Source organism: Lepidothrix coronata, unplaced genomic scaffold, assembly GCF_001604755.1.
Source record: "Lepidothrix coronata isolate B3197 unplaced genomic scaffold, Lepidothrix_coronata-1.0 Scaffold42, whole genome shotgun sequence".
NCBI classification, from domain to species: Eukaryota; Metazoa; Chordata; class Aves; order Passeriformes; family Pipridae; genus Lepidothrix; species Lepidothrix coronata.
In genome coordinates, this window is record NW_016690222.1 from 2071238 (window position 1) to 2085630 (window position 14393).

At 35.0% G+C, this 14393-nt stretch overlaps 1 protein-coding gene across 11 annotated transcripts in view; it reads right to left on the reverse strand.

The window, feature by feature from the left end:
• The window catches only part of QKI (QKI, KH domain containing RNA binding), a 156654-nt gene that overhangs the window by 45346 nt on the left and 96915 nt on the right, over positions 1-14393 (reverse strand). For all 11 annotated transcript variants that reach the window (XR_001874555.1, XR_001874557.1, XR_001874556.1 and 8 more), the window contains one exon: positions 6343-6486. Coding sequence is in view for 8 of the 11 variants with exons in the window: in XM_017813676.1 (XP_017669165.1) it covers positions 6343-6486 (144 nt within the window). In the remaining 3 variants the exon portion in view is untranslated. The remainder of the gene's footprint in view (positions 1-6342; positions 6487-14393) is intronic.

The following is a 14393-nucleotide window of genomic DNA, read 5'->3' on the forward strand; positions in this document are numbered from 1 at the left end:
GAAAAAGAGATAGGGTATTCAATAGTAACTTTAGGAAGGTACAAGGAACTGATTTCCTTGGCTTCTAGAAGCCATCAAAGATGTCCAGAAGACTCAGAGTAATAGAGGGATTAAGGTTCTTAGAAATAACTATTGAAGCTTCTTTCTTCCACAAGTATAATGAAAGCCTCGGGAGAACAAGAATTCATATGAACTGCTACCTAAGTTGTAAGCTAATAAAACTAGACATATTTACATAATTATATCTGATTATGACTACATGTCCAAATTTGTAAAACAATCAGTTGAAATACATGAGAGCACAGATCATCATAAATTTGTATTTACTCTAACTATTTGCCAACTTTCTGAAAATGGAAAGTTGAAAACAAATTTATAATCTTAATATAAAAAGGACATTTTATATCACCTTCCAAAATTATTCTCATCACAGAATCACGGAATGGTTGGGCTTGGAAGGGGCCTCATGAGACTATCTATTCCAACCCCTCTGCTAAAGCAGGTTTGCCCAGAGCAGGTTGCACAGTATGGCATCCAGGGGGGTTTTTGAATATGTCCAGAGGAGACTCCACAACTTCTCTGGGCAGCTTGTTCTAGTGCTCTGTCACCCTGAACAATATTCTAATGAATAATATTAGTTTTCTCCTTTGTACTACAATGATCACTTCAGGACAGCTGAGGAATTTAACGGAGTTTACACTAGAGTTACTTCAATTAAGTTGAAAATCGTTTAGATATGTTGTAGTAAATATGGTCTCAAAAAATCATTTCCATCAAGAGACATTATTTTGGTGGTAGGCAACTACTGGTCTACAGTTTCCAGCACAGTATACAACAATGGAGAGAGCCACTTCTCACTTGCAGCTGGCCCGAAATAGTCAATACTAATGTAAACTCAAAAATCTAACACTGCAGTAGCATATCAAGTACAATATGTAAACACTTTCCAAGTGAACAGTTGTAAGACATTCTTGTTCTCATTTTTTAAAACTCAGACTTGCATTACAGTAAAAATTTTCAGCAAAATAAGACCATTAAAATGAATAGCAGAATTTACTTAAGGACTGCTCAACATAACTAATACTCTATTTAATTTGTAAATAAGCTACTGAAACTACCAGTACTAGACATACTGGACAGCAGAAAACAAGAGGAACACCTACAATTCTCTTTGTTTTCCACTGTCTTAATCAGAAACTCACTGCAGCAGGATATTTTGTTCTCATCCTACTTGCAGGTGAACATATTCACTTGCCGTTGTATAGAAGTTTAAGTTTATTTAAGGGTGGTCTGCTACAATTTCATTTTTCCCTGTCTGCCTGTCACCGCTTCCTCACTTCTGTCAGTGCTAAAACAGACCTAACTCCGTAGCAAGTCAGCTAGGACAAGGTTAAGCTGTCTGCCAAATGGACTCACTACCGGTCAGATGAAGGCCAATACTTTCTGATGCAAAACAGGAAGCAGGAACAGCAAATCATGAAGGAATGGCAGGACTGCAGCAGCCCTTGGTTCATACTGTCATGGAAACATTTAAGTCCACTTCACACTACTAAAAATAGCATGCTATCACCTCTCCTCCACATCAAAAAGTTTACCATGTTATCCAGTAGTCACTGCCAAGGCATTTGGCTGCTTCACTACCACAGGGTAAGTGATCACTTACACGACTTGCACTGTGAGAGACTTGTATCTGAACTGACAAAACAGGTGTAATATAGCAATTTCCTAAAAACATTTTAAGGACAGCATTATCCTTTTTCTGCTACTGTATCACTTACTAATTTCACAACTTGAATTAAATAAGCAGCAAACAATGGATTGCACAGCATGACCAACATTTCAACAGGGAAACTATAGAAGGCAGCATTATATTCTTCTCACTTGCAAAAGCAAAAATGTAAAACCAACACACCGTGCAATAATGAATTAGAAAGAGCTATTCAGGGAAGCCAAAGTTGCATGCACAATTTATTGTGGCCTTTTAGATAGCTAGAACAAATGAAATCTTCTCCTAATATCTTTCAAATTTGAAGCTTTTGCTACTCCTAATTACAGAGCAACAAATTATGTACAGTATTACTATAATATCAGGTTTTTTTAAATAAGGCTAAAGCATGGTTAAAAATTCTTAATTTTTTTCTACTATCTTTTTTTTCATGGAATTCACAGCACACAAAGTTCTCAGAGTAAAAATTAAGACATCCTTCAGCTTACTGTAAGTAGATGAAACTAAACCATAATGAAAATTTACAACTCTACCTATAAGGAAGGTACTAGAAATTTACTTTAATTAATAAACAAGCCCTACCAGATGACACTTGCTGAAGGCAGTCTTTGGGACAGAACTGCTTTTAGCTTATCCAACTGAAAAATAAACCATTCTACCAATACTATTGCTCCTTTATTACATTCTCAACTGTTATACAAAGAAAATGCATATACAAGTGACTAAATATAGAAATACTATCAAAATAACATCTCTAGTAACAGGAGTAAACAGAAGGAGGACAGTTAGTAAATGAGTACGTAATAAGCATCACTATCAAAAACGGTCCTATTTGTAAAAATCATGTTGTGTACAGCACATTTACTTTCCCATACAGATAAATGTAAAGATATTCAAGACTGAAAAGCCTAAAATCACTACTACAGGCAAGATCCAAATGTATGAACAAAATAAAAATCTTCTACTGAAACACTATTTGCTACTCATCACAACTTTAAAATTCCATTGTTGTAGCGGCAAATGATATACACAGTTTGACAGCGAGCATCACCAATTAATATTGTGTTGTAGTTGTCTTCAGAGAAGATGAAGGCAGCAACCAAGTAAAACCACAGCTGCCCCAACACAAGAAGAGCAGTACAGAAAATCTGAATAACAATGATTCCAGATCAAATTAGAATAGCTAAGCAGAAACCCAGAAATACAATCTTTTCCTCCGAAAGGAAATGTGGAGTCAAGAGAAAAAGGGGTAAAAAGTATTTGTCCGTAATTTTAATTCTGTTGTATGTGCCTCACCCTATACAGAGGATAGGATAAAGGTGAATTAGCAATTAAAGAGACCTGGACATCTGTAAAATGAAAGGAGTATCTACAGAAGCACATTCAGCTGGAAGAGTTCTTAGAAATACAGAAGCCTAACATATTTCTGCCAGAAGAATTGACCCCTAAAGTCCAGGACCTCAAAGAACAATTTCAAATCCTTACTGATGCTCTAATTCCATATGTTATACTTATGCACCTCCACTTACACAAGTCCTGTGCTTTTTCTCACATTCTGCAGTGCACAATCCAGAGGACCTTTTGCCTTTGCTTTGCAAGAGAACCACCCATCCTTACTGAACTCTTGCAAATAACACACAACTCTCAGAGCTCTCAAAATAAAGAGAGATCAATAATCTGCAGGATTTGCTTCAGAAGGAGGCATAAGGACAGTACAGCTCAATGGGATCTCAGAAGTCTGCAGACTACTTTATTGTTTCAGCTTTTTTTCAAAGAAAAACATGGAAGAAGCAATACCATATGATATTGCAGGTCTAGATAATGACCAGTATCTCACTGAACTATGGGAAGAGGAAATGAATTAGTCCTATGGAACATGAAGTGCAGTCAAAATTAAAAAAAGGTTTCATACCAAAGAAATGGAAATTAAATATAAATTAATAATAATTAAAAAAAAATGTTGGCCTTTCTCCTTGGGGAGAGGAAAATGGCATGTTCAGCCAGTCTGCCTCAAGTTGTCCTCATTATTTTTAAAGATAAACTGCTGGACTATACGACCATCTTGGTAAAAATCTGTTAATTTACATCCACAAGGAAAAAAAAAATCATTAGTGATACAGGTTCATAAAGAAACACACTTTAGTAGTGAAACAGTCTCTGTTCACCCAAGTACATTCAAAGAGAAATCTGTTTTAGGAAATTAAGCTTTTTAACATCTTGAGTACAAAAATAACTGATCATTCCAAGAAATTAGCAACTAATTCCCATCTCTTAGCACTAGAACACCAACGCATTTCTGAAATTTATCTCAGAAACTCAAAGCATTGTCACTCCATAGCAAGAACGAGAATGAGTCTTCTCTCCCACAGTCTCAAACTTTAATCAAGTTGGACTGCAATAGAACAAATACATTTACATATCAATTTTAATACTTTTATATTCATTTGAAAAACAGTAATAATTGCAGGTATTCTACCACAAGAACGGGAATTTCCAATTTTCTGTTCATACATTTTAGAGTATCTTTGCAATCTTCCAATATCCACAATTTCACCCATATTGTTATAATTTGCTAGTATTTCCTTTTTTCTTCATTGTTATCCTGATTATTTGAAGGTTTATGGCTTCCCTCAGAAGTTTTTAATTTGTATAATTTAATACTAAACTGAATTTTTCAGCTCTCAAACTGCCTGAAACCATAATTTGATTAAACAGCCATTTTTTATACTAATTGAGCAGATGCAATAGGTGGTGCAAAAAACAAGTTCACCTATATAATAATTCATTAGTATGTACTACACATGCCTGTTTCAGCAAGGCATAGTTTTGAGAAATTAGAGCCAGCAGACCTTTAACTCTTGCACAAGTAATGCGCACCACCTAAATCTCTTATGCCTATGTATAACATATAAAGATGATAATGAAGTGAACTGACAAAGTGTATTTCAACTGATGCTCTATTTGAACAATAGTTAGCCCTGTGTTGTTGTTTTCTATTAAAGGGGAAAACCAATTATTTCTGTAATGAGGATTACAGTGCTTCCCCAACTGATTAAGTTACTAAATGAGCCAGAGTGTTTTCAAGACAAAGATTAGGCTGACACTACCACAATGAAAAAACTACTAATGCATTAAATTTTTTTTGAGGCTCAAAACACACCCATCCAACAGCTCCACAAAACAAGTGTAACACAAACATACACAGAGTATACACATCAGTACTTCAGACATACTGGGGGTTTGTGACCTATCATGTGATCTTGAAGTTGACCCTTCAGTCACATTATTCAGCAATAAGAGGGAGGTAAAAGAATCAGATGTATGACAAAATGAATTCTGTTTCACATGGAAATTTGAGCTGCATGTTTTTAAAACTATTTGCTCTGTAGTACTTAGAGAACAAACATAACGGTTTCCAAGTTTTGCCCATATAAAAAGTCTTTTTCTTTCTACCATTTCTAATCCTGACTATAAACTCAAGCCTAATGTGCTCAAAGTCTCTTTAATAAATTAATAAATTCTGACAATCTACTTTCTCTAGTGATTTTCTGCTTTCAGAAACTGACAATGTGCAATGTCAGAGGTGTAAATTACATTTTTTTCATACCTCCTGCTTGATATTCTACCATTTTTTGATAATTCAAGAATTAAGTCTCTCTCCCTATCTTTAGTAACTTTTAAAAATGTGTTCTGAATAAATTTGCTTATAGAGACACCATGTGTCACCACAAATTTCCTCACAGTCAGCATCTATTAGCATTCACTAAGCACCCAAAATCAGTAGTCATTTTAATACCACCTAATACTTTCTTTCTCAAGATAATCTCATATTTTCCTCATAATATGGAAAATTTTTCCACCACTGAAAAAGATACAATTTATTCTTATCATTTTACAGTGGCACAAAAGTGGTGGTAAAAATGAGCACAAGATGCAAGTTAATGACATGGGATACACCATACAGCCACACTTGCTTTGTGTGACAATACAGAGAATATCTAACAGAAGGGCTCTCACAGGGCAATTCTGGTCTCTGCAAGAGGCTTTAAGTCATCTAGCTGGCCAGAAGGCAGTTTATATTATCAGGAAATAAAAAAGACAACCCATTTTCCAGTTTCCCTACGTTCACGTATAGTGACAGAAGAGCTGATACTAAAGGATTTTGTTCTTTTTGGAAAGTGTTTAATGTGATGATCAAAAAAAAAACATGCCTTCTTTTCCTAAAGTATCAGAATCATCTCAAAGTGAAACATAAAAGCATGTTATAATATAACATTTCCCCAGCCTTAAAATGATGCATAGTAATACCGAAAAAGAGAAAACTAGTGTTTGCAAATAGTTTTTGCCTTTTAAAGGTGATAATTTCCTGCATCTATATCTAAAACACAGGCAAAAAAAAAAAAACAAATCAACATCTCTTTGAAATACTATTCTGTTGTAAGGAATAATTCAATCTCGGATGAGACATTTTAAAGATCACTAGAGTATTACAAGAGAATATCTAAACTTCATTTTAGGATGCCACTCTGCAGGCTTACTCTTACTGCTGCAGTATTAGTTGTATTTCAAAAGCAACTTTGAAAATGGAAATCAAAGGTTTGCATACAAATACTTACTGCAGGTATCAGTAACTTTTTTACTTCTTCAACAGCCCTCTTCAGTTTTATTTCTGCTCTGTTCTGAGCATCCTCCACAGTGATAAGTACATGTAAATCTTCATTCAGGTGTTCCCAGTTGGGCTTGCCTCGGTTCTGTTCTTCCTAAAAAAAATTAAAACATGGAAGCTATGAAACACATTCTGTATGAATTAATCACGTAAGCAGTAGACAAATTCTGTGAATTGTATGAACTGTATTTTCAGCCATATTTCTTCATACTTTGGAGACTGTTTTGTTTTATAGGAACTTAGGCTTCAAAATACCTTTTTGGGGATTTGTTTGTGTTTTAGAACCTCATACCCTATTAATTTTTTTTAAGGTTACAATACAAATGCTGTTTCTTAGACTACCTTTCCCAGCTGAACAAAGGAATAAGAAGAATTACACAGTCTTACTTTAAATATTCTTTGCAGCCTTTTGAGAGTTAAAGACATAAGATATACTAGTGGTTAAGCAACCTAATCTTTTGAAGAAAAGTGAAAGAGACATCATACATAGAAACTCCATGTGAATCATCCAAAGGACAAGAAAGCAATTCTTCAGTGTTAAAAATAATTTTTAAATACTTATGAAGAAAAGATTCAAGACTCAAGCACGAGAAAAGGACTAGAAGTTGTAATTTTCAAAGCAGAGCTACATATACTGGATGAAGGCAAGAGAGGAGATGGCACGGCTTTAATACTGAAGTCACAGAAGTGCACGTGACAAGACTTTCATCATTAGATAGGTATTCTGTCACACCCATGGCATTAATAATCCCAAAGATAAATCTCAGAAATGTTTTCAGAAAGGCAGAGCAAGCTAAATAAAACATTTCTTATGTAGACAATTTTAAACAACAGATATCAATAAACTTAACACACTCAAGTCTTTAAAAAAATTATATAATGAAACAACATAGAAGAAACTTCCCAACTCCTTTTTTAAGCTGTAAATACAGCTAGCTAAATTTCCCCAAAACCTCACTTAAATTTGACAATATCTAAAATGTAATAAAACAAGTAAAAAATGAGAAATGTTTATTACAACTTTTGAATCTAAAAAAAGGCCCCCACAAATAAACCCCACATATTTGAAATTCAAAATACTGGACATAATAAAAGAGTCTCCTATTTGTAAGATACACATTTGTGCTTTAAACGCAATTCACACTTTAATTTTGGATGCCTAATTTTCTTTAATCACAAATGTGTCTTTTCCCCCAAATTTCATGTAAAGTTCTTCCAGGAAATCAGACATGCTGAGGAAATATTTGAAGATTTAATACCAACAAATGCTCACAGTGCTTTATATTCATATATACTTGTGGGATCACTGTTCCTTCAAATATTTTCTTTTTAATTCAGCTAAGTCTAAAATGTTCTCTGGAATGGATAAGGATAAAAATGGGGAAAAAACAGAATCATGATAGATAAAAGGAAAATTTATGTAAAAGAATCAGTATTTGGAAGGAAACTTCTTTTCACTATTTATGTAACATGCACATATGCACTAATCCATACTACCAGCTACAGTGGTGTGGGGTTATCTTAGCCAACTCTGTAAACAAAGGTGGCTGTGAAAATAGCTCTATGAATTTCAGAAGCGAAGAAGAGAGAAAAATAATCCTTATTTATGGAACAGAACCCAACACAAAGTGCAGCTGAGTTATAACATGTTCTCTGCTGCAATTTAATCTTTGAAAGAACTATCTATGACAAGGTATTTGCATCCTATTTATTCAATCATGATCAAAAGTCCACTATTACTATTTAAACAATTCTGCTTATTATTATTTTTTTAATCTAAAGCAGAAGTGAGCTGTTTTCTTTTAAGATGGTGACAAGCTATATTAATATGAGGTAGTACAAAATATTATGTTACACGTAGGATGAATGAGAGAAGGTTCCTAAACCAGCAGAGGGCAGAGCAAGAAACATGCAATTACCTCTTCTTGTACTGACACAATGCTGGAATGGAAAAGGTACTAGTTCCTAACTCAAGATGCACGACAACCTGCACTACTGCAGTATCATATGGGGGAGGGAAGGCCAAGAGAGACAAATGGACAAATGACAAGGAAAGGTGCCCCCAAGAAAAACAGCAAGTTCTGTTTCCAAAAGATAAGGAAAGCCTAAATGCAGTTTTAGCTACTATGCAATTAAACACTATATAAATAGTGTGGGCAAACAAAGAGGCCTTACGGTGCTGTATCAATTTCTTTCATAATGAAAATAATAGGGTGCAAAGTTTCAAAAACTTGGAAAACTTGGAGGACTTACCATCTGTCAGCAGCAAAAATTAAAATCCACATTTTTGTGGTGTATTCATGATTCGTAATTTTTAGAACACAAAAAACTCTTTCTTTGTTATTGAAAACAAGGTAGCCTGACTCTTGGTTTTTCACTATTTAAAAGTTTCAGATTAATGTTACATCAAGTACTGATGCTGTACTCCAAATTATCTGTTGCAGCATGAGAATTTTTCGTTCAGTTAGAAAAGAGAACAAAAAAGATGTACATAGGACAAACAAATGATACAGAAGATTTTTTTTTCTCCTAATTTACTTTTAGGTAGAATACATCATGTGTAAGGTCAATAATTACAGGTATTATTAAGGTCAGACCTTACAGTACAAACAATCATAAAAACTACTTATTAGTAAGATAACTGAACTAGTGTATGATTATGACATGCTCTTCTATGGTCATGAAGTACATTAATAAAAGTCTTGTTGCTTAGAGTACCATTTATTAAGTCAAATGGCAAGACTGAAAGAAAGGTTAAGAACAATAAAAGTCCATACTGTGTTTTGAAAATACAGTTAGTAACAAAAAGAAAAAAGACAGTTTGGAATGGGCTTCCAATTTCTTCTGTTCTACCTCAATGCACTGGGGCTTTGAACTCCTCCAGTGCTTCCCTTCTGTCCCACAAAGTTGTTTTCTTAGTGGGTTAACAGTTTTCTAAGAAATGTCTTTTGCTCTGCTGAAAATTCTAGTTGAATGTTATACCAATATGTATAATTGATTATTTATTTTTACCAAAATTAGGAAATTCAGGTCCATAATAGCTCATTCATTGAAACAGAAAGTCAGATGCAAAATATACAACGGGGTTATGCTGATTGGAGAGAGAGAACCTGTAACCTCTTGTAGTTACGAGCTGCAATTTTTTGTGTTACCTCATTCTCCTTTTAAATCCTAAAAGGATGGTTTGGAAAAACGTATTTTCCCCCAAGTAAAATCTTTACTTATACTAAACTAATCCTCTGTGCAACAAGTCTTGAAACCTCTTTGACTATTACAAAACATTGCTGAGGAAGTCTGAACTGGTAAACTGAATGTACCTGGAACGCAAGGAGGAAAGTATCTTTCTTAAGACTCATGAAATATGTTCCGAGATTTTAAGGGTTGATTAGGGTTTTCTTTTGAAAATTTTTTGAGAGAAAATGCTGAAAAGAAGGGCAGGACAAAATGACTACAACTTTCCCTGCTGCTTACTTAGTACAAAAAAAACTAAGAGATGCGGTGGTCTTGGAGTGAATTGCAGATAAGACAAACCAGATTCACATCACAGATTCAGAGAATAGCTGAGGTGGGAAGGGACCCCGAACATCACCCAGTCCAAACCTCCTATGCATGTTGGGAAGGGCTAGGTTTTAAACATCTCCAAGGATGGAGACTCCATCACCTCTCTGAGCAACCTGCTCAGTGTTCAGTGACAATAAAAAAAGCTTTTTCTTAGGTTTAAATGTAACATCTTTCCTTTCAGTGTGTCCACTGCCCCTTGTCCTTCTGTAGCAACTGTTGAGCAATTCAGCGTAGTTGCCAGGTCTACCTACTGAAAAAGCAACAAGGAGTAAGAGAAATTGCCATGAGAATTATTTTGGGAAAAAAAAAACATTTGTTACCACAGCAGGAAGAGTATGCACACTGAAGAAAGAAACGGCACCAGGAAAATCAGAAAACCTGACTAAGACTTGGAGAAATTCAACTGCATATATTCAAAATTACATACACAAGACATAATTTACAGCATGAAGTTTTCCTGCATCCCAAAGATTCTTTATGGAAGAATTATACAGGAAAAATGGAGACAGTAAAGACACAGGAAAGTATAGAGTGAAGTGATTTATGCCACAGCCTTGGGAACAACAGTATTAGAAGAGCTTAATTACAACCAAACTATCTTGTCTGCTAAATTAAAGAACATTAAGAACAACATAAATGGCAGATGAAATTTCACTGTGCTCCTTGTTTGGCAGAAATTTCAGTATCCTTAAATATGGCCTATTCTGTAAACAGATTTGCCTTCATTCTCTTGCCTGTGCATATATACTCACTATCCTCAGAGTACCTATACAGAATAATGGACTACTTAATATTTATCTTGCTATGAAGGTCACTGTATCAGGTAGTTTAAAAGAAAAAAAACCTTGCTAAAATTCCTCAAAATATAGCTGCAAAAAATTAAAAAGTAACAACTACAGAAATTTTCTTGGGGAAGGAATTAGGGGGGGAGCTGAAAAGCAGGCAAAGGTTGCCATTGACTTGAATCTATAGAGTGAAACTTGAATATTTCCATGAGAGGAAATACTGCAGTCCCTCTCACTGTTAATTTGAGTCATGTGTTTTCCATACCCCTCACCATACCACAGGAATTTCAAGTCGTGGTCTTACACCTCCTGCATCTCGGGCCCTAATGGCCATTCCTATTTACATCTTCATATCCCATTCCAAAGCTTTCCTCTTAATTTCTCAACCTCTGACTTAACAAGAACTTACTAGCTTCCTGTAAGCTACACAAAGCAGATGATTAAAACTCACCTAGACTGGAGTACAAAGTTAGGTCTCTATCGAGCCAATACATTTCAAAAACTCTAAACCCAAAGGAAAGAAGTGTCAAGGTTAATTGAAATTGTTAAAATTATTCAGATGTTGAAAGGGGGAAATACTTTCAGAAAGAAAGCCATCACAAAATATTTTGTCATCAACTCTTTAAAAATCCTCAAACTTTACTTCTCACCACAAAGACCTTCACAGTATGGTCAACTGCCTAAAAAAAAAGTTGAAGAATTAGAAACTGGTGAAGTAGAATCCAGTCTTTTCCAGCTATCAGAATGCCATTAAAGGAAAATGGAATAAACACCAAAAGAAAAATACTTCTCTAGTATCTGTTTATATGCAGACAGGGAAATATTAGTTAGACAATAAAGAAAGAATGAAAAAATGAACACAATGTGGTAAGAGTGAAAGAAGTTTTCCACATGGCATTTTTTTTCAGAAAGCTATGGCCTATAGTATTAAAAAAGGCGCAACTTCTATCTTATGCACTTTTTTCCACTCCATCTCATACAATTTCCAGTAATGTAGGTGACTAAAAAGATACAAACACAGTTCAGTACCAACAGCAGGAACCTTTTAAAGAAATGAAGCTGCTGGCTCAGGCAAGTGTTGAGAATGAACCTTAGCACTCTCACTCATCTTGAAGTGATAGCTATTAAATTCTGTTTTCACCAACCTATTAAACAAGCTGCTCTCCCTACTGAATGACAAAAACCACAGAAAAGCTAGAGTAAAAGGGAAGAATGTTTTCATATAATGTCAAATTGAACACTAAAATTAAAAAGCATCAGAATAGCTTTAGTCCTTTAAACCACACAAAGGTTTAATTCAAGTACACTCTAAGAACTTGAATTAAAATTATCCTAAGATATAAAAACCAGTATAATCCCTCATAACCATTTCTCGCAGTCAAATGGAGGAGGCAAGATGCGGAGAGAAGAAATTCAGCTATTTAGTAAAATTACCACACTATATTTTGTCTAATAAATTGTGCTGTAGGTACATTACAATTGACAGTAGTTCTAGATGAATATTTCTTTTGAATAATGAAAACATTCACATATATATATATATCAAAGTTCTAAAAAAATTCAAAGAGCAGTTTAAAAGAAGTTGTGTGAATTTTAAAAAAAAGTTAACGTTGATTTAAAGCAATTTCAAAACAGAAGTTAAATTTAACTAAGAAGTCACCAATTAGGTCAATATAAACAAATTCTAGTCCTGATCCAATTTTAGTATTTTTAAATAAGAATTGATAGGTATTGTACCCATGCAACAGTGTCTGAATCAGTAAGTCCAACAGAAACATAAATCAATCATTCAGTACAGTTTACATCTTACTTTAGCACCTTTTGTTGACACAGTTGAACTGGCAAACCATTCCAGTTCCAAGTCAGAGTAATCAAAGAAGAATTTACTTTTCCCTCAAGTTGTTATTCCCAACCTTTCACAGGCTACAAGAACTGTCCATCTTGTGTTGTTCAACACAATTTCTGTTCTCGTAACTGTTCCTTCTGCCAACCTGAGCTACAGAACTTTATTTTTAAGTTTTTGGCACCTCTGCTGCAGAGACAATTGAAAACAAAACATCCAGAAGACAGATACTGTAACATATTGTGGAAGGAATAAACCACTCAGAAGTCTCAGTCTACAAATAATTCCATATCAGCATATTCATGAGAGTTTCCAGCTCTAACGAATCAAAAATCACTTGAATCATCTCTTACTGTTGTCTTACTGTATCACTTTGTGACCAGTGTAACAACTTGCTACGGTTCACTCCCTTACCAGGCAGTCCTTACTTTTCCCACTGTGACTGGCTCCAGTTTCACACCAGCCCTTCCCAAAACCAAGCCAATATGCTGATGGCAGAAAATGCCTCCCCCCTCCCTCCGTTTTCTCCTGGACAAGGGAGTTTACGATAAGGAGCTACTGAGTGCCAACATAAGATCAGTGCTATAACTGGGAAAGGGAGAAGATGAGGGACCATATTTTAACACATAAGTGCCACTTAAAGACTGCCTTACCATGTCTCATGAAACTAACCTAAGTGAAATCCAATTGTTCATGTACCAAGGACAGAACACAGTTACCTTTATTATCTTATATGAAGCAACCTACTCATCTGTGTAAGAACTAGGTATTAAATGCTAGTATACACTAGCAATTGTAAAGTGGAGTTTCCTCCTTCCATTTTTGCCACTGAATCCTAAGTTTTGACAGAATTGGCTGGTGAAAAAAACAAACAAAAAAATTCTGGAAAACAACTCCCCCACCCCCAAACCTATATTCACAAGATAAGAGCCCTGACAATAATATTTCAATAGAAGTTGTTAATTTAGATGAGGCATGCAAACAAAATAAGTGCTTAGGTAAGTAGCAAAAATACATGATTTTATCAGATGAAATTCCAAACCAGCCCTGCAGAAAACCAGTTTAAAATGATGCACTAATTACAGTATCTGTTTGAACAACAGAAGTAATTTTATAACATGAAGCATCAGAAGACACTGATTGTCTTAACCCCTGCTGATAAACTGCTTTAATTGTGCAGTTACAGTCAGGCAAATTAACAGAGACTTTTGCTCCCACTGAGTTTCTAATGGTAGCAGTTCACAAGCAGAAAGCTGGTGGAAAAAAAATGTTACAAAGAAATGCTGAAGGAGTAGAACCTGGTTAGGGAGAACACTACAGCTTACTTCACATTTTGAATTTCTGATCATAGTTTTCACCTACAGAAACAACAGATGAATTGCTTAAATTAACAATCACATACTGCTGTTTCAAATGTCAAGCAAGTTAGTGTTATTTAGCACGTCTTTAATTATAAATTATTACTGTATACTAAGCCCCCACCAAGACAATTTCGGATTAAAAAAGTGGGTGTCTTCCTGCACACATTAAACTAGCTGGTAGCTGTCAAACATTGTCAAAAGACATTATAAAAGAATCTTTTGAGAACTATTCTGAAAAAAAATCTAATGGCATGAAAAAACTTAATGCTTAAATGACACAAGAGGATACTGTTCTCTGTTTCAAAGCCCCAACGCAGACTTTGTGCTCAGTAAACTTCAAACCAGGCACCGCCCCAAGTTCAGATCTGCCCTGCAGTCAAAATGGTTCCGGCATGCTCACAACACCACACTGGATCTTTCCAAAGCTGTGGCTTCACGGCACGACTGAACT